The sequence below is a fragment of the Bombus affinis genome, chromosome 12 (genome assembly GCF_024516045.1).
Source record: "Bombus affinis isolate iyBomAffi1 chromosome 12, iyBomAffi1.2, whole genome shotgun sequence".
In the NCBI taxonomy this organism is placed as follows: domain Eukaryota; kingdom Metazoa; phylum Arthropoda; class Insecta; order Hymenoptera; family Apidae; genus Bombus; species Bombus affinis.
The window spans coordinates 3,162,460-3,182,737 of record NC_066355.1 but is presented as its reverse complement, the minus strand read 5'-3'; the positions used below and the strand labels follow the sequence as shown (position 1 = coordinate 3,182,737).

Sequence of the window (20,278 nt, the reverse complement as noted above, 5' to 3'; positions counted from 1 at the left end):
GTGTTTATATATATCTTTTTGCATATAACACACGTATATATACTCTCCGCACTTTTGCCGATAATAAAATGGCATCGCGATGAAATCGAAACCATAAACCGTGTGTTAGGTGTCACTGACTCATGAAATTCGATTGATTGATACTCTTAGATTGTGATATTTGTTAAACGACCATTCTGTATCCTGGGAATATGAACGTCCATTTAAAGATTAGATAGGATATTTTATTACGAATATTCGCAAATTATGATTTTTTAAGTCGATGATTTAAAATACACACCGTGTGAGAAGATGGACGTTTTTTTTAGACATTGCCACTAATTAATGAAGACTTGTGACATTAACTTTCAGAGTTTCGAAATTTTTTAAGATTTGGATTATATTTGAATTAGATTAGAGCTCTAATGATTTTATCTTTTAAGCTACAGGAGGAATCTAAATGCTACATATAGAAATTTTTTAGGATTAGAATATTTTAAACCTAGCTGCTTAATGATTCTTAGGCTTCTTGGGAAAGTTACTACGGACTATTGATACGCACTTTTAGAATGCAAGGAAATCTAACAAAAGGACAGTCACTTAAATAGATAATTCTAGGAAACAACATTTTATTTCAGGAAAACCCACAAATACTATTTGTAATCCGAAACCTCCCTACGTGACATATTGCAAAACTCGATACTTCACTTCAATTCACTCCTATCGAAGCAAATTTCCTATATTACAAAATTAATCTGCATAAGATTAAAAGCAACAATAAACCATGAAAATTTCGCAAGAATCCACGGCAATGGAAATAAGTCGGCGTGCCGCGTTCGTTATGAGGCCGGTTGTATCGGTCGGCCACGGTCGAACGATGAATTAAACTTTAAATTTCGCTAATTACAGATCCTGATACAGCGTTCGCAGAAAATCGTGGGATGTCGGTGTGTAGGTACGTCGGTGCACGCAGTAAAACCGATACCTCGAAGGAGGAAGCCGATAGGCGACTTCTTTCGCGACACGAATAAAACCGGCGGTACCTGTAGCAGCGCGGAGAGCACGATCCCGCTAACGGTTTCCCCCATTCTAATTAACATTCCGCGTATTTATTAGACGCGGATCTGCAATTAATCAGGTGGATTCAATTAGCGAATTACCAATTAGCACGCACGCGTTCACACGCTCTTGGACACTGCTTGAGATCCTGTTGGACGGTCGTTGGATAATCATGAGCCACGATATACGTCGTTAAAACGGCAATCTTATACGTGATCGGACGATCTTCGCGAAATTGAAGATGATTCTGAGCATCATTAATTTTTTTTTTTCAATCAATAAAGGAAGAAGTTTCGGTTCTTCAAAAGAGAGTTGAATATGTATTTGGTATTGGGCGTGATTTGAGAATGCTTTGCTGGAGAGTTTTAAGATTTCAGTTTTAGTACCGTTGATATCGGGAAATTTAGAAGAAAAAGAAAACGTTTGGAAAATTTAAGGAAAGTATTCGATAAGTAATGAAGCTTTGTTTTTAGAGGAGACGATGTGTAGTTGGAGACGAGTTGGTGTAGTATTGCACTTGACAGTAATCGAGCTTCAGGGGAAGAAATGTTTAACCAGGATTTGGACATGGATTTTTAATTTGTATATTTAAAGTCTTCTCATATTGAGATATTTAAGATGTTAATGAATTTAAGATCTCAATTTGAATACCTAAGGTATTTAGATGTTACGAAATTTGAAGAAATTAGAAATTTTAGGAGAAGTGTTCTGTGAAATGTGTCTCGATAAATATTTTTGAATTTGATTAAATTTGATCTTCGTTGAATTCAAGTTTATCAATTCGTTCGAGGAAGATTTTTTCGAAGGTAAGATTATAGTGCCACATCTTTACTTTTTCTTACATCATTACAAATCCACAAAATGAATTGAAATTGTAAAATGACATTTCAGAAATATACTCACCTCTCTTCAGCCTCTTTCATCCACCTTTCAAGGACCGGTTTTATCTTCTGCGCGCTCTTTGGCGTGATGTCCAACTTTTCGAATCTAGAGCCAACAATAAGTTATGATTCTCGTTCTGTGATCTCGTATCGTATATAAGATGAAAACTCGTGAAGGAAGAAATCGCACTTTCCACGCCAAAGACGTAAAGACACGCTATTCGATCATTTAGAAATACCAGTCACAAATATTATCAATTAAGACACTTTGCGTAATCATGTTCGAATGAAAAGGTATAGAATTGAATTGATAGAAATTCTTTGCGTCTTTGTTCGACTAAAGGAGCACTAAAAGGCATGCATTGACTCAAAAACAGGACATTGACAATGCGTGCATGCTTAAAGGTTCTGGTGATGCCGTATATGATGTTGCCAACGCGCTTCGAGAGCTAGTGTTCTTCTGCGACGAGCGTAAACCAAGTTCATTATTATGAAGATCGAGATAATTAATTTAGAACAAGTATAAAAAAAAATTAAAAAAAAAAATATGAAGACGAAGATCGTCTAAAAAGGAACACACTCTCGTCGACGGACGTCGATCTCCGCGATTTCTTGAACGTGTTCTTACGCGTTGGCGACATCATGCCCAAGTTTGCCAATGCCCTGGCTCGAAGAAATCGTTAACTTTCAGAAGTGCTCCTTTCGCATTTCATTTATATTTTACTTTTTATCTTTTTTTTCTCAGAAAACGGAGTTAGAAATTAGTGATAGTGCTTTTGCAGCTATACCCAAATATGCCCCATATGGTACTAAGACGTGGTTAAAAAGCGACTAAACGTTTCGTCTAACGAAACACGAGGAGAGTCGAACAGAGAAGATCGACAGACATTGGACAGAAAAATAGAAGAAAGATCAGGGCGAGAGTATTCGGATAGAAGTTAATTCGTACTAACATAGTACGCGTGTACGCTTGTTCCTGTATCAATTTCGTTTATGTAATAAAATGAAAAAAAAAAGATATATATATAAAACAACGGTAAATTGACCTGCGAAGGTTTGATTGGTTCGTTGAGAACACTCATTCCGAGCTACTTGTACGCCTTTTAACATATGCACACGACGATACCAAATGTACGGATTCACATGCTTGGGTATAACTGCTATGCTTCCAGAGGATTTGAAAAAGTTTTAGATTTTTAGGTAAATTAAATAGCATGAGGGGTGAACGTACGTAGCTTGCTGCTGAGAGGCAATCTGCGAGGCAGCGTACATCTGGGTAGCCAGGGCACTGGGGAACAATCACCAATGCTTAAATTAGTCGTTACGATAACAATACTATATGGATGTAGAAACAGTGTTTCTACTTGCCACCAGCATTACCACTGTGGTTCCTTTCGTAATTTTATATGTATTCTGGAAAGACATGTCATTCGTCAAACTTGAGAGTTGAAGATAGTGTACTCGATCTCTTAAAAATCATAATTGTAAATGAAACAGGTTTCAGGAACCACCGTGGCAGGTTACACATTAGACATTTCCCACAGAGTACGATCACATGAAAATTCAACGACGTTTTCTCTCTTAGAATCTGTACTCGAAGAGCGTCGAACATGATCAAATATACAATATAGTATACGACATGAACCAATACAAATCGGGATAACTAACTCTTTCGTTTAAACACTATGTCCAAAATGAATTGGTTACTTGGGGCCACTTTTTGGATTACCAATTTCATCACATATACTGCTGCTTCATTCATCACGTATACTCCTTTTTTAAGGTACAAAAATATAAAATAGGAAGATATGTTCTACGAACTCGTTCCTACGAATACACACTTCCCTCAATTTTCATTCGAACAAAATGTAGGAAACACAAAACAGAGAGATTAATAGAGACAAAAGAGAGTGACATAACGAATGTCAGGATTTTGTACACTGACTCAGTGGCCAATTTCATTTGGACATAGGACAGAGTAAAAGGATGTGTGACCGTTTCGAGGAACTTTCAACTAACGATAAGTGTCCCTTAGCCCCGACTTTTCTAAACGAAAGAAGACATCATCGAGATTTACCGTAGTTTAGAAATGTATATAGATTGTTAGCAGCCAGACGGGGAACTATCGAAATCCACCATATTTTCCCCATTTCCAGTGACCTGGCACACTGTCATATCATAACCTATTAACGTTTTCTATTTCTGTGTCTCATCAGCGACGTCCGTTTCAAATTATTCGTCATAGAAGAAGATAAAGAGAGTATAAAAAGAAATTAAAAAATAAAACAAAAGGAATACGCGACTGTTTCATCGTACACTCACCTGCATATGGCACTTTGGCTGTAAGCTGGCCCCTCTGTCACGCTCAGGGCCTGTCCTACCTGGGTCTGCGTCAGACCCAGCGACAATCTGCGAAACTTGAACACCTTTGCGAACTCCTTGATCTCGTCCAGATTGATGCCATCGACTACGTTGTTCGTGGCTTCGTTGATCGTCGGCTGATCTGTAATTATAGTTTGCAAATCTTCCCTTTGGTGGTCTTAGAGTTATTCCTTTAAAAGGAATCAGGAATCCTGGACGTTCAAAGAATATTTTATAGCGTAAATTTGATTATCATTTCACTACTGTATACAGTTCATTCTACAGTTGGTCAATTATTAAAAAATGTTCGGTTTTGGTTGATTTATGCATAATAAGAAACAGATATTTGAAGAATATTTAATTCAAGAGTAGTTTCAATCGCTAGTTCTAAGGATTGTTTTCATCCTTTCAGAATCAGCCATTAGTAATAAGAAAGATATGTGTTCAATATTTTTCCAACTATGTTCCATATATAAATACAGATTTTTAACTATTTTCTGACTCTCTGCTATCAAGATCTAATCATAGAATCAGCGATTATGGAAGAACATATTTTAGGTTTATTGAGAATTAGAACACTCTTCTATCGAATTCCCAAATGGATTAAAAATTTTCATTTCTCTCTTGATTCCTAACTAACAAAACACGATTTATTTTTCTTAGAATGACGTGGTCAGACAAGGATTATAGGAATTTCCCAATGAGTTCTAAATCGATTCGAGGAAATATAATTCGCTCTGGAATGAAAACTGTCAATTCTTCCTCGATTGTTTGCTAAGAAAATCCACTTATAGCGATCTATTAAGAACGTGTTTTGGCAGAAGATTAGAGAAATTTTCGATGGAGTTGCGGATCGATTTCGCGGGAATGTTTCGAAGTTCCATCGGGAGTCTGCTTAATGACATCGGGCGGCTTCGTTAAAGCAGCTTCAGCTACACCGATTTCACTCGTAAATCTGTCACCCCGAATGTATACGCACGCAATAGTGGTGCCCACATGCCCCGCAATCTCGACCAGTTCGAGCCGGCTTTCTGTGCCGAGCAATAAACTGCAAATCCTTCTTCCGAGGCACGCTGTTTTCTGCGATCATTAATTTCCAATCGAACGCGAGATCCTCGTCTCCGCGTGAGGACAAAAACGCATCGACGACGATCCTCGACTTTCTCGTGCAAGCGATCCTCCAATTTCGATGAACGTACAAGCATTTTCAAGAATCGATACGTACAAGGAAGCGTAACCTTCATACTCGCAATCAATGAAGAACGTAAAGATCGTTAAAGCGAATCTTTACACGGGAATATATTTTTAACGAAATACCAACATTCAGGCTTTTAAAGCATTTAATGTTGTAAATACATTATGTTCGTTCTGATATTTTAATGAAGTACAGGAATAAAAATTTATAATCCGCTACATTCTGCAGTCGAATCGAACGTTTCTTTGGTAACTTTGTATTTTAATTCGATGGAAGTTTGTAATGGACAGTAATTTTGTTGAAGAGTACTTTTACATAGCACACACAGACGTAGTGATCATAGCTGTGATAAATAAATCAACATGTAAACAAAATTTTTTACATTTTCTTGTAATACAAGTTTTTAATTGCTATAGTACAAATAATTGAATCAAAAACCAAATTGATCAATTCCAGTTCCAGAATCTTTTAGAAATTAAATAGGTCGATAAAATTTATCAACTTAACCGGTGTGCGGACCAAATGTGATTTCACCACAATGGACATTGCAATATGAAATTTTTCAACATTTAAAGGCTAATTCTGTGACGACAGAAGAATAATCAAATATCTATGATAAAAGCAAGAATGAGTAACGTGTTGGTGGAAATTTATTCGTCCCTCAAAATTTACTCTCCATTATAAATCTCTATTCGTCGTGTTTGAAATAAGCAAAGCATCTAACCTTCTTTTAAATTTACGAACCGTTGTTCAAGGATCGGTTATCGGAGATAGGTTAACAAAGACGCAGATTTATTAAGTAACGTGGCACCGGCAATTGAGAATCGTTAGGCTCGATACGTCCAACGATTATTCTGATCGTTGCCCGCGGAATGACGAAGTGCCAACCTAAGCAATGATTGTGAATTATTAAAATTATTGTCTGCCGGCTGTTAAGGTTACGTGCACCGTAGTCAGAATCTTTATGGCTTCCCAGAAGGCAGCGAGGCAACGATCTAATACACCGTAATGAGCCGTGCATTGTACGATATCCTATTAGGATTATTAAGAGCTTTGCGGCACGGCTTGAGCCGCCGACATTATTATTTATCGGCTTTGACCGTGCATTAAATGCTGTATCGTCGGAGGAAAGAAACGTAATTCGAGGCAACCAGACAGGAAGAATCGTTGAATTAAAAAACATTTTTATTTCTTGATAAATAAATGATTCTTCCATCGATCGACTTAATTATCAGATCATAACGCATCGTAATACATCGGATTGTGCCGGATTGAAACGTTCTTGCATCGGACTGATGATCAATTTTATGCTTTTATTCTTGAATGGTTTGCCAAAAAATGATTCGTCGATTCATTTTTATGCGATCGATATTCGTTTAGATACTTATCGTTTATCTGATTATCGAATACCGTATGTTTATCAGAGAAAATAAAGATAAGTTTAGTTGGTGAATCATTCAATGATATCCTTGTTGAAATGCATATACCCAAATATGGTTGACCAGATAAAATTTTTGAAAAAATGCTTCACCTTTCTGTTCCTAATATTACATTATCAAACTATTTTACATCTTCTCATCTTACAATTAGTAACCTCTATTTTCCCACACATAAAATGAGAATATTCTTTTCTTGTCTAAGTTCCTCTGTTTTTCTCTTGTCTAAATATGATTCATGAGATAATTAACACATTACGGAAGTCTGAGAAAATTCATATTCTTATGAACATATCTAAAAGGAGAAATTGTTAGCAGAAAATTGTTTCAGCCCCTAAAAATGATCTCTTTCCACCCATAAATATAGTTGACCGTGGATGTGTATACAATTTCATAATTTTGTGTGTGAACTAAAAAAGTGGAATGAATATATGAAGATTGATTCCATCTACTATGAATATATTACAATTTGTATTTAACTTTATGTATTTTACATATTATGTACATTTTATAAAATTTTGTACCCTTAAGCTTCCCATAAATGCATAAACATGCACAATCTACCAATTAACGGTAGTCACGTAAATTCTGTAAACAATTTCTCCAATTTCCTATATTGCATAACCTATCTAAACCACCTAAAGACTCTTACTATCCTACTACCTATCCCAATAATTTCAATCTGAACACCTGAAGACATTCCTTTGTTCCCTAACTCTTATCAGGAAATTTCAGAAACTGAACATATAGCATTAAGTAAAGAAAACGAAATGAGAACTTCGATCTTACTAGGTGAATCATTGAGATCCTCCTCTTCTTTTTTGGCGTTGTGCATGCTGCTCGGCGAGGGCTTCACCCCGGCACCGCTGGGTCCGTGCGTGGTCGTGATCGTAATTTCCCCATTGCTAGCCGCCAGTCTGTTCAGAGCCGAGGCTGCGGATACCACAGACTCGTTCAAAGGCGACGATTGCTCGGGTCTCTCTCTATGATGCTTCTCCGTCGGCTGTGAGGGGACACAAGAGAATTAGTAGTAACGGATTAGTAGCTCAATCAGTATCAACGACAATGCTTCATGATTCTCTTTCACGCCAATTATGCACTTAAAATTGAGACCTCGTCCCATTCTTCTTTTATCGTATTCTATCTCACTCTATCTCTTGAATTCAAGACACTTTAGAGACTAATTAGTGGAAGAAACGCCGCCTGAAATACTGAAATACTTTCTTAACAAGATCGTTCGCTATCGAGGAACTATTCTGCCCTGTTCCGTTGACCCCGCGACGTTTTTTAAGCCCTTTCCACCTCCACCCACAGTTTCGCTCGTATATCGATCCGCGAATTGACTCGTTTGTCTATCCTTAGCTTTCCGGTAGCGGGATCGTTCGTTAGAAGACTAGGAATGACATTAGTTATCGACGAAACCGGGATAAATCAAAATTCCTGCAGCGGAAAAAGTATTCCTGTTTCGCTCCGCCGGTCCTTTCGTAGATGATAATTGTAGCAAACAAGCAAGATGTTGCTCGAATTGATCAGGAAGGCCGTGCACAATACGTCTATTACAATGTTAAGCTTATACAACGTGAAATAGTTTCTAAATCTCGCGAATAATCAGTCAAGATGATTAATTTGAAAAAAGTTATTTAAAAGCGACACGGCTCTGTTATGTTAAACTATGAGGCAAGATTTTTCGCCGAGTCTTGAGAATAAAATAAAATCTGTCAGACACGTTTCGCTGAATTCTTAATCAGCTATATCGAACACGAAGTTTCTTCGGTGGAAACGTTTCAGTAAATATGTATACCTCGATGATTAAATAATCAAACGGGATCTATTAATAGGATTTCGTTGTCGATGGCCAGGCAATAATCCAATTACAGTGGAAAATGACGAAATTGCTTTATTTCATAAAGCCGCGGGAATTGATCATTTTTCGAAGTATTCCCGTGAGAATGATTGTAACGCGCGTGGAAAAGGCATAAATTATTCAGCAAACGACGATATATGTAGACGCACCGTATAATGATTTATGTGGGAGCTGTGTCGATGACCGTGGTGTTGAGGAGATGTTGTTAGAAGCGGTTGTTGAGAAGCCTGGGCGACCTGGACCGCCTGTGCAGCCTGTGCCTGTGCCGCCTGCGCGGCCTGAAGTAGTTGCTGAGGCTGCATCGCGCTCAGAAGTTGCTGGCTGGCCGAACTGTTGCTTAGAAGGTGAGGCAAGGCAGCGGGACTTAACCCTAATCCTGATGCTAAGCTGGGACTTGTTGGAACTGTCACGCGGAGAAAAAAAAACCACGATCCAATCGTATTTAATTTTCAGTCGTCTCGTTTTATTCATGAATTGTTCTATAATTACTTTCATATCATTTTTGAGGAATTTATTTCATACAGTGACCGAAAAGATTATTTTTGACCTTTTAATATTAGAACTGTTAGAACAGTTAAAATATAAAGGAATCAAAATTTTTCACAAAAAGCGTCGTTATTTTGATCACTGCATTCTTTTGCACTTATTTCTGTACTAAATTTACTCACAAAAATTTTATAAATTTACAATGGTGCATTATTGGAGAATACCAATACGTAGCGTAGTTTGTTGTGGAACACCAGAACATTTCTTTCATAAGATGTTCAAAGAAGTAAATCTAAATTCGAAAAATCAAAATCTACTAATTTAAACTGTTTTATCCTTATCAACTTTTAACATACCGTGACTATAAAAGTTTCCAATTAAAAGACAATTAGGTCAATAGATAAACCAATTCGTATTTTTTACGAAATGAAAATTTTGCAAACTGGCTTTACCTGTAAATTCACCGTTGCTGGTCGGCGTGTTCAGCATATTTTGTGGCTGAGCGATGGATTGAAGATTCGCTAGGGTAGTAGACACGACCTGGCCGTTGCTGAGCGCCAAGTTCACCATCTGATTATTCGTGACGTGACTGACAGGTATAGTGAGGATAGTTTGTGTAGCGATTCCTGCAAGAATAATAAATAGAGAAAGAAAGATTAATCCCATAGGTTCCATCACGAGGTTAACAACGACACCACAACGGGTTAAGAGAAGCTAGCTTGATAATTCTATCTGTGGCCTATCCTCGTATGAACGTGTCTCGAATCAATAGATACTTCATTTCCATTATGAACGTAGTCCACGCGTCGTTGATCCAGGAAGGGTAGTAAAGTTATCAGAGTCTCATAGAGGGATTATTAGGCAACCCATAGGGCAGGTAACCTCGCAGACCGGCGTAGTTGGCAAACTATTATCGTCATCTTAATAGTGGGTACAGGTACTGGCACTGGACTAGGCTGCGAGAAGGACGCCTAATCATACTTAGAATAGTTTCGGGATTACCTCCAGCTCCGCTAATCTGATTACTCTGTACACGCGCTTAATATGATTACTGATCATGAGTACGTACCCGTGTTGGTACCTATAGCTAAGCTAAGCAAATCCCGTATTCCGAACAGCCATAAAAGTTTCGCGTTCTGAGGTAAGGTCAACTGACAATCCGATTAACGTTTAGTTCCGTTCCGCGATGCTCCACGATAATATTCCGAAGAACGTTCTTTTATTTCCGAGTGTCGCCACTATGGTGCTCGGTTGTCTGTTATTTCTGTTTCTTTTGCCTTTTACATACGATAAAAATGGACTTTCGCGAATATGGGGAAAGATCTCATTTGAATTTCGTATAAACTGTTGCTGTTATCAAGCTTTCTGGTAGACTAAGACGAGATTAAAGGAAATATGGAACTTATAGTTTAAAAAGAAGAGAGATATGGTGGTTGAAATAAAAGCTAGAATCAGGAGTAGTTTGTTACAAACATACAATACGACTACGACATTGTAAATAATGTAACGTACATTAGGATTTTTAATGGACTATATGAATCAGATTAAGGCAAACATAATTCATATTTTAAAAAAGAATTGATGGTTTGATGGAAACAATAAACCATTTCAACATGTGGTTTATTAAAATCATATATCGCATTATGATATACATATATTAAAATTCTCAGTCGGTTGCTCTATTGAGACAAAGATAAATTGAATATTCTGATAACAAGAAAATTTGTCAATTGAAATAAACTGAATTTAAGGGTAGTTTATTGTAATCACAAAATACGACTACGATTTTTCACCATAGATAATATAATGTACATATACTAAGATCCTTCGTAGACTGTTTGAATCTGATTAAGGGGAATATATTTCATCGTTTGAAAAAGGAAAATATAACATGCGGTGATTACAGCAAATCAGATTTAGGAATAGTTTGACATTCGAACATAGATATTGTAATGTAAGTACGTTAAGATTAGATCGAATCATGATTTATAATCAGATCAAGACTTACACTCTTGACCCGAGTCTTTTTCAAGATTCTTCAGTTTCTCGACGAAAATAGCCGACACATCTGACAACCCCTCGCGAGCTTATTCTTAAAAGAGTATTCTAAAGTATCCAATGTTATTTGCGTTGCCAATGATCTGTATCCTTATGACCTACTGCTAGGCGATTATAGAACGTTCGATCACTATTGCTTTCAATCGCGTTCCGATTATAAAATTATTCCTTCTAGATTCTCTTTTAGGATTCCGTCTAATATACTTTAAAGACAATTGACACAAAAGTTTAATGTGTCAACTGAGTCACTAAACAATGTAATACATATTTAATCGTTCTCTATTTTCCTCGTCGCTATATATTGGTATTTCTGAAGATCCTTTGATATAAAACTGCATTAAACTGAAGAATATTATTATTAACATTGGTAGAATTAATTTCCCATGAATATTAAAATTAACAGATGAAAATTAACAGAGCTGCTAATCCCTGATTCTCAGATTGAAGCGCAATATTATAGCGTATGTTATAAACCCAAGATACTTCTTTCTACCAAATTGTCAATTGCGAATCAATCGAGCGCAAGCCAGTTAACATCGATTGTACCGAAAAGCAGTGCAAACATTATTTGCCACCACGTAACTCGTCATCCTACCACGGACTGGTCCATATCCACGAACTTCAATCCACTTAGGCAGACTCGCAAAGTTTTCGTTGCCCCTCTTTACCCTCCCTTGTGCTAGTGTCTCATTTCCTTCCCTCTCGTACTAACCCTTGCATCCACCTGTCCCTCTTCGTTCCTCCTATGGTCCCAGTCCTCTTTCTCTCTCTCTCTCTCAATTGCCAGAATAGAAACTCAACTTGGTAGAAACGAAGTTAGCGCGAACCGCAATCGATATAATAGCGGCTGAATCCGCGGAGCTGTGATGTCCAGCCAAGAGAGGGAGAGAGAGAGAGAGAGTGGTATTAGGGTTAGGGTAGGAAGGAACGGACACAAGTAAGGCGAGGGGTGGTTATTCGTGGGTCTAGAAAGGGGTAGTGAGACGTTAATTATACATTGAAATTAGTTGCAGAGTTTGCCCTCTGCTCGCCAGGCCAGTCGAGGACCACTAAGTATGGACGACGGGGCGAGCCTTAGTCCGAGCCTTGGTCAGAGATAGTCGATATGATATTATATATTATATGTATATATACGTACACACATATATATAATATGTGTACACACATATATATAATATATATACACACATATATATACATCGGCACATCTTGATTGCACAACATTATGCGCCGGCACATCGTGCAGATTTCACGATGAGACCACTCGGACTGATTTATGCCCTGAAATTCGAAGGTACTTAGTGCGAGGGTTATTGTTGGAGATTTCTTGTTGGTTTACTGATAGCTACGGGATACAGGGCATCTCCTCTTTCCTCGCGGTTCCTTTGTCAGACAGTCTCCTCTCTTGCTCTGCCTCCTGGGTGCCGTTTAATTAAATTTCACAGGTGAGGCTGCGATTAGCCGCCTCGAATGTTTTCGGGACCCCGACAGCTGGACTTGTTGAAAGGGTCTAACGCTTTACAAGTTTGGAAAAAGGAATACACTGTGACGTGTGAAGAATATTAGAATAATGTTATATTTGGTATACTGCGGGAAGATATTATGTATTACATGAGAAAAGTGTTTGAAATAAATACTGTGGAATTAAAATTCCTTAGAAGTCAATCAAAAATTGTTGAGATATTTTCAATTCTGTATACTTGTTATTGAGTTTTAATAACCATTGACTAACACATATAAAATGCAAAATATCTCGCAGATGGCTTTTGACGATTAAATATGATACATAAAATAGATCATTAACCATCAGTTGCTACTTGTATTAAACTTCTAATTCAGATCTCTTCAGATTCAATAACTCTTTCTCTATCAATTTCTTCGTCTAATATTCTAATGTTTATTCCAAATCCCGAAGTATTCTACACATTTACGATAAAAGTTTATCCAAAAAATATTCCAAATTTCAAAATATTCGACAATAAAGTGAAATATACCTCTAGTCAAATACTGAATCTAATTATTATTCCAAGCTAACACGATTCATTCTACGCATTTATTTCCTATATAATAAATTCCCTGTAAATCATAATCCTAAAGGGTTTGACGAACAATCGATTTGCGTGACACGTTGAACGTGGACGAGGTTTACTTCGAACTTCAGGAATGAGCCTCTAATGGGTGTCGTTGAATGCTCGTTTCGAGAGCTGAAAGGGTGCAAACACATAAGAAACGGAAGGCTTACCTTGCGACGTAGGGATAAGAAGCTGAGCCCCTTGAATGCCTTGAACCAATTGACCGGACGTTAGGATGAATTGAGGCATCGCGACCGGTTGCGGCTGAGATAATAGCTGAGGTAATGTCGCCATTGGCGTCGAACTCGGCGGCAGAAGATGAGGGGCAGCTGTCGTGTTCGAGGCTGTTGGTACTGTGCCACCTGAACATGAAAATTCATTGGGTGAAAGGAAAATCTGACGATTTAATTAGCTAGCCTACCTCTTATAACATATTGTTAAGAATAATAAATTGTTTCACTACTGGATGGTGTGTTTTGAGAAATTAAAATCCATTTTCAGAGAAATTAAAATCCATTCTCTTCAAGTACAACAAAAGGTAAATATTTAAAAAATTACCTACATTTTAATAATGAAAATAATATAAATATAGTCGAGGAGAACAGCGTGGTTAAATAAATATAAACTTCACGACAAAAAGTCTACAACTGATGAATGATATAAGTATTAGAAAAATAAAGAACGATCTCTTTAGTGAGGGGGGATGTTACTTATATGGAGAGTATGGCGAGGGAACTTACAATGTGCTAAAACAATTTGTGAGGAAGTTATTTGAATAATTGAAGCATTGTAAAAGAGTGTCAAGTTTTTCTGTATGTCAGTTTGTCAAACCATGCAATGTCTGTTTCTATCCCTACCGGAGGAGCTGACAGTGAGATTCAGGGGCGTGTTGATGAGCTGATTGTTAGTCAATCCCGCTGTCATTCCCTGGAGACCCGCAGCTAGCGACGCGACTTGCGGTAGGTTTTGTAGATTCGCTAGATTCTGAAGATTCTGTAGGGTCACCATGCCTGCCACTGATGGGACAATAAAAACATAATGAATATAGTAAATTCATTCTATTTAATTGAAAATGTCTCGTATAATATAAATATAATATATTTATAAAAGGTGTCTACAAATGTTCGAGTATTTTCGTAAATCTATATATGCGGGATATTTGCAAAATCGTGGTACAATGGGGAAGGAGGGGCTTCCTCATATAAAAATAAGTCAAACATATAGAATAAAATGTTTCTATATGACTCTACGTTTTCGAGAATCTGGAGTTTGAATGTTCGTTGAGTACGCATGCACTCAACTAACCGCAGTCTGTTTTGTTCACCCAATCTGGCTATCTATCGTTACTTCCATTTATAAACCATATCAGTCAAAATCTGGTATAACTGTAAATAATGCAGTTAGTTTCGATGAATTACTTATTTTGTGTTCTGTGTAAAATAAAAATAAGAAATCTGATATCCATTATTTAGATAGATTTGATAATTTCAGCGTTAAGTACGATAGAAAGACACGATTATTTTATCCAATTAATAAATCAGATCCCGACTTACTCGTCCCATTAAGATGCGCTTGCGCCACGGCCGCACGTTTCGCCTGATGCAGATTTTCAGGTGACGGACTATTCTTCCGCGAGTTCTTCATCTCATCCATCATCATCTGATGCTCATGGAGCGAGCCGGTCGCGGCCGCCACCGGTTCAGGGCTGCCAACGCTACTCCTGTCACTGTCCTGTAACAAACGTGCGTTCAAATGGTAAGTTACGAAGATTTACATAATTACAGCTTATGTTAATCGTACTCTATTAAACTCTACACTTCGATGGTTGGGAACGGACATAGAAATAAAATGAAAGAAATAGGACGCTGTATCATAAAATGAGGCTTTGTTTCCAATTTTTCCTTTTTTTTTTTTTTTTTTTTTTTTTTGTCAAATTTATCGAAAGCCAGAAAAAAGTAGCCGCCGGGAAAAAATATTAATTACGATTGAAGAGGTACCGGTGGAAACACAGCCGAAAAGTCCAACTGCGGAGCAGCGCGCTCTGTCAGCGGCGAAAATAGCGATACTTTATTTCGTTTATTACGCCGCGTTTGAAACCCCTTCGCATTTGTACCGTATTGATAACAATTATAAAATATTCGACCACCACCGGTGGAAACAAAGTGCTTTCGACTATATGTGTCATCGCAAATTTTCCTGCGCGCCTTTCAAGCTTCCCAGGTAATTTTTTGTTGTCAATGTTGCCAAAATATTAATGGCCCTCGTTAAGGGAATTGATATTGTTAATATCGTACTCTGACTTCTTCATGCGCCCGCTTAATCGAATCGTAAAATATTCTTTTACATATTTTCAAATCTTTATTCCAAACTATAAATCAATATACCCTGGTGATCGAAATGTAGAGATCTTCGAAGAAACACTAGCGTTAAAATTATCGAACCTTGTAACAAACAGGACTCGCACGAAAATATACATAATGCAAGTGAAACGACACCTTCTTCGTCAGATGATCGTAGTTCAATGACAAAAATTCATATGCTCTGTCTCAATGATACTGTGAGACAGGGTAAACTGTTAACGTTAGAATTAACAGGATATGAATGGATCGACAAAAATGATTTGAATCACGATCATCAATGTAATAACGAAATATAAAAATATTGGTGATTAAACTGTAAAATTCGTATCAAAGAAACTAACATGAGAGGTATATGATGAAATACATAGTGACAGGAAAAAAATAAGCTTTCATCTATTTACTTTATCAACGTCATTCAAATATAAAAAAATGCATCGTAACAAATATATAAAATTGTTATCAAAACTATGATTTCGTCATATTAATTATTCTGCAAGTCCTAATGTTAAAGAGTTAGAAGTAGAATGAGAAGTGTTTCAATGGCATCCGATTCAATAGCTCGCTAGCAGCTTTATGATTATAATTTCTAGTAGTACGTAGTAAGGAGATTGAACGTAAACTAGTAGCACAATTATCGTGCCGATAAAACTTGGAGAGGGGTTGAAGTAGCAACGTTATTTGAAGAGAGTTCGCTTGATACTGTGTCTGATTATTTTACGAAGGTCAGGTAAGCCCCGACAAACTTTCAACTTTCTACCTGCTTAAGGACAACGTGGACGCGATCGCCGGACCCAACCTACCCCAAGGGGATTCGATAAACGTCCCAACTTTCGATGACGCTCGCCGAGTATCCAGGAATACGTCCAACTTTTTAAATTATCGATCCCCCCGCATTCTGCTGATATAATTAATTCCTGTTGCGTAAGCAGCTTGACATACTAGGAGCAACTTTCGAATGCAAGAATATGATGTATACTTTTATTTTTTCCTTTCACGTCAATTTTTTATCGTTTACCGTCAATATAGAAAAAGTAAATGCACTTAATTTTAATTATTGAAATTGAAGTTTTCGATTGAACAGTGATTGACATTTTTGTGTTTAATTAGTTTTAGAGAAAAATATTGTGTATTGGCAATTGCGGAATAACATAGTGCAAAAACAAATCCCATGTTTCTCTATCGTTAAAGTATTTCGTGAATTTATGGAAAATATAAAAAAGATATTTTCAAAACATTAAGGCTTTTTGTTTGTTGAGATATGAGTGTGATTCGGACATAAAAATTAGATCACAGTAGGGTTAAAAAGATACACATGATATAATTTACCTCTAGAAAAATAAAAATAAAATTCATACATTTAAGAAATTTTAAAGATTTTTTCATTAGAGACTCTAGAAAAATTATCTTGTACTGTAATTACATTTAAACATGATATATATAATAAACTGTATATAATATATATTTATAATAAATAAAAAAAAAAGATTTAGAAATTCTCTTACTGTTCAATTAAATTTCCAGCCCCAAAGAAACTTATTGCCAAACATTAATCCGACATTGTAATCGATTGCATACATCACCGTCGTGTGGTGACGTGGCTTCCCAGCCATTAAAAAACTAAAAGTTAAAAAATCGAGGACGGGCAAGTCGTTCATTTTACCTTTTCATCATCCCTTTGCACCGTGTCTGATTTTTTTTTCTCTCCTTGCTAGCCGAAATCAATCGAACGGGTACGCAAAGGTTTTAGCACGGGCTCGCAATCATTCTCACCAAAATGCTCAATTATACGCGCGTGGTTCGTTAACGTACCACGCTTTTTATTGCGGCGGCACGTTTAACGCTGAAAATTGATTAATAATCATTCACGGTCCAACTGGCCGACGTTAAAATGCTTCGCTACGAAATAATGGTGGTAGACACACACGCCGTTCGATAGGGTATAAGGGGGTTGGAGGCAGGGCTGACGGTGAAAAAAAAGGGAACAATGAAACCCGTACGCGGGCGACGAATCATCGACGAAGAGAAAAATCAGCGAGACGAAGTCGACCGTTCGTCCGATATACACTTTGTGTCCCGTGTGTTGAACGTGCGAAACGCGACAAAGGTTTGCCGATTTCTCGAATCGAACTCGCGAGTTTATAATATTTCCCGCGATGTATCCACCAACGATTCTTTGTGAGCGCGACGATTCTTTCGCGAAATGAAGCTCGTTAACGAAATTCTCCCGCGATAATACGATTTTCGCGCGCGTGTCCAACAGAGAGAGAAAGTGAGTGAGCGAGTGAATGAATGAGTGAGTGAGTAAATGAGTGAGTGAGTGAGTGAGTGAGTGAGTGAGAGAAAGAGAGAGAGAGAGAGAGAGAGAATGTAGGAAACAGAAAACGACCAACGTAGAAAAATTGCACATTGCGACACATACTACCGTTTTCTCATTCTCTGTGTGAGTACACGTGTACGTGTATTACAAATCGACGAGATATTATATAAACATAAATAATTCGCGTTGCGAAATTTTTCTATTGTGCACCTGACGATATTCCAAATTAACAAGCCGACGAGACGCGATATAGGCACTACCACCACTGGGGGTTGGTTCAATCAGCGCCGTACAACGATATATTGGCAATCAAGCCGGTGAATATTTTTTATACCGCTGCCCCTGTACGATTACAAAGCTGCACAAAGGCTCGGTACGGATTGTCAATTTTCTTAAAATACCACCGGCGAATGTACAATCTCGCGAATACCCACGTTTCAATGCACGAAGGGTGAAGATTGGAATTTGTTGCAATTATTCCCTACCGGATTTTGCATTACCTGTGCATTCGCCTCTGTTTTCATCCTAACATATTACCGATACGATATATTACAGGCGACACTTTGCACTAACGACTGGTAACTTTATTTTCGTGTTCTTTATACGTGTCTTTGACGCGTTTCGCGTTCAGGATAGACTTCTCCTTATTTTGCTTTGTGAGACAGCTACATTACAATTATTCATTACAGAAAAAGTGTGGAGTTGTGGGAAACTCTATCTACAGAAATTTAATCCATTTATTTATTCCATCAATAAGTATATCTATTTATTCTGTTAATTCCGGCCGGCCATCGCTATTATCGTGTCATGTACCTTTTTCTTTTTTTTTTATATATTATTGCATTAAGACTCTCCTTATGATTAACCAAGACAAGATATAAATTTTGTCAACTCTGAACAGAAAAATATGAAAATCACTCGTGGCTGAGGGTTCAACGTCCAATTTAGCTCTAAAGAATATCAATTTCGATAGAACCTTCAAATCTATCACTCAGCAATATTTGCCTATTCTCTCTGGAGAAATATGAATCGAACGAGGGTTGAACGGGGTAAAGGGATCAAAAAGATAAAGAAAAGAGAGAAACTGGCGTGTATTAATCATTCGTCCCCGTATCCCCGGCTCGTTCGTGCCGTGCGATATATAATTCATGCATATTTACGGGATGCCGGAGGAATAATTAACGAACGGCAGCGCATTAAGGCGCGTCCTGTGTATATATATGTACATCGCACGTACAGTCGGCTTCTTAGAAAGACAATCTAAATTATAATAAATCGATGGAGTACGCACGAGCCTCGATGCTTTCCACCCTCGTTTCTTCTCTCTTTCATCGTGTGTCGATGGTTGGTGGTTGTACGAAGTAATGTTACCCGGCGCGCGGCCTCTTTGCATAATGGCATGGAAATATGCCGGAACGTGTATCGCCATAGTTGGATACAGATTAAGCGTGTTAGAGCTTCGACACCCGGCTAATTCGCGAAAAAGGACTCTCTCCCCGGGGTGACACGATCCATGAATAAATTCGACCGAAGCGTCTCTCTCGGACTCACGGTCAACCAGATAAACATGACTAGATATCAGACAGACGACGTTTACGGCGATTTTCAACCAGTGATAAAATTATTTTGCGAGGGAATTTTAAGTCAGGGGATTTAAATACACGGATCTTTTTAGAGGTTTAAAATTCGTTTGTCTTCAGTTCGTGTGGCCAGTTACCTGAATGATGAAACAGGTCTTTAGACGATCAAAGTTTTAAACGCGAAATCGGGGAATGAAGATTTTCACTGGTACAAGTGACAGGATTAGGTGAAAAAAAGAAATATATAACGATCCGGAATCCCGCGAATGGTGGAAGTTATCAAACGATTCGAATGCTCTCACTGCCATTTTTCTATATAAAAGGGGTGAATATCCCTTTTCCGTGGCGCTGTAATTTCGAATTTTCGTCAAAGTCGTACAATGGAGAGCGGCGCTCGCGGCCGCATCGCCATTGGTATCGGGGCATTTCATTGCATAAAAAATAGATAAAGCCCGGTCGATAGGTAACGAACGAAAATAGGAGGCGCAGGAGCAACGGCGGTAGTTCAATTTTTTTTGTACGCAAATTCGTAAACGGCTATGGCCACCCCCATATTAAATGGACGAGGCGAAGGGGATTAGTTGAATGTACAGGCCCGGCCATTTTGCTTGTAAAAGTGCACTCCGATAT

General features: G+C 37.8%; 1 protein-coding gene across 5 annotated transcripts in view; it reads right to left on the bottom strand.

Moving 5' to 3' along the window:
• The window catches only part of LOC126922462 (POU domain, class 6, transcription factor 1), a 210,940-nt gene that overhangs the window by 10,481 nt on the left and 180,181 nt on the right, over positions 1-20,278 (bottom strand). For 4 of the 5 annotated variants that reach the window (XM_050735013.1, XM_050735014.1, XM_050735018.1 and 1 more), the window contains 9 exons: positions 14,945-15,122; positions 14,249-14,407; positions 13,562-13,753; positions 9,714-9,887; positions 8,925-9,178; positions 7,701-7,914; positions 4,242-4,422; positions 3,151-3,207; positions 1,942-2,025 (listed from right to left, as the gene is read on the bottom strand). In XM_050735013.1, coding sequence (XP_050590970.1) covers positions 1,942-2,025; positions 3,151-3,207; positions 4,242-4,422; positions 7,701-7,914; positions 8,925-9,178; positions 9,714-9,887; positions 13,562-13,753; positions 14,249-14,407; positions 14,945-15,122 — 1,493 coding nt within the window. The remainder of the gene's footprint in view (positions 1-1,941; positions 2,026-3,150; positions 3,208-4,241; positions 4,423-7,700; positions 7,915-8,924; positions 9,179-9,713; positions 9,888-13,561; positions 13,754-14,248; positions 14,408-14,944; positions 15,123-20,278) is intronic. The other variant, XM_050735015.1, reaches the window with a different exon arrangement.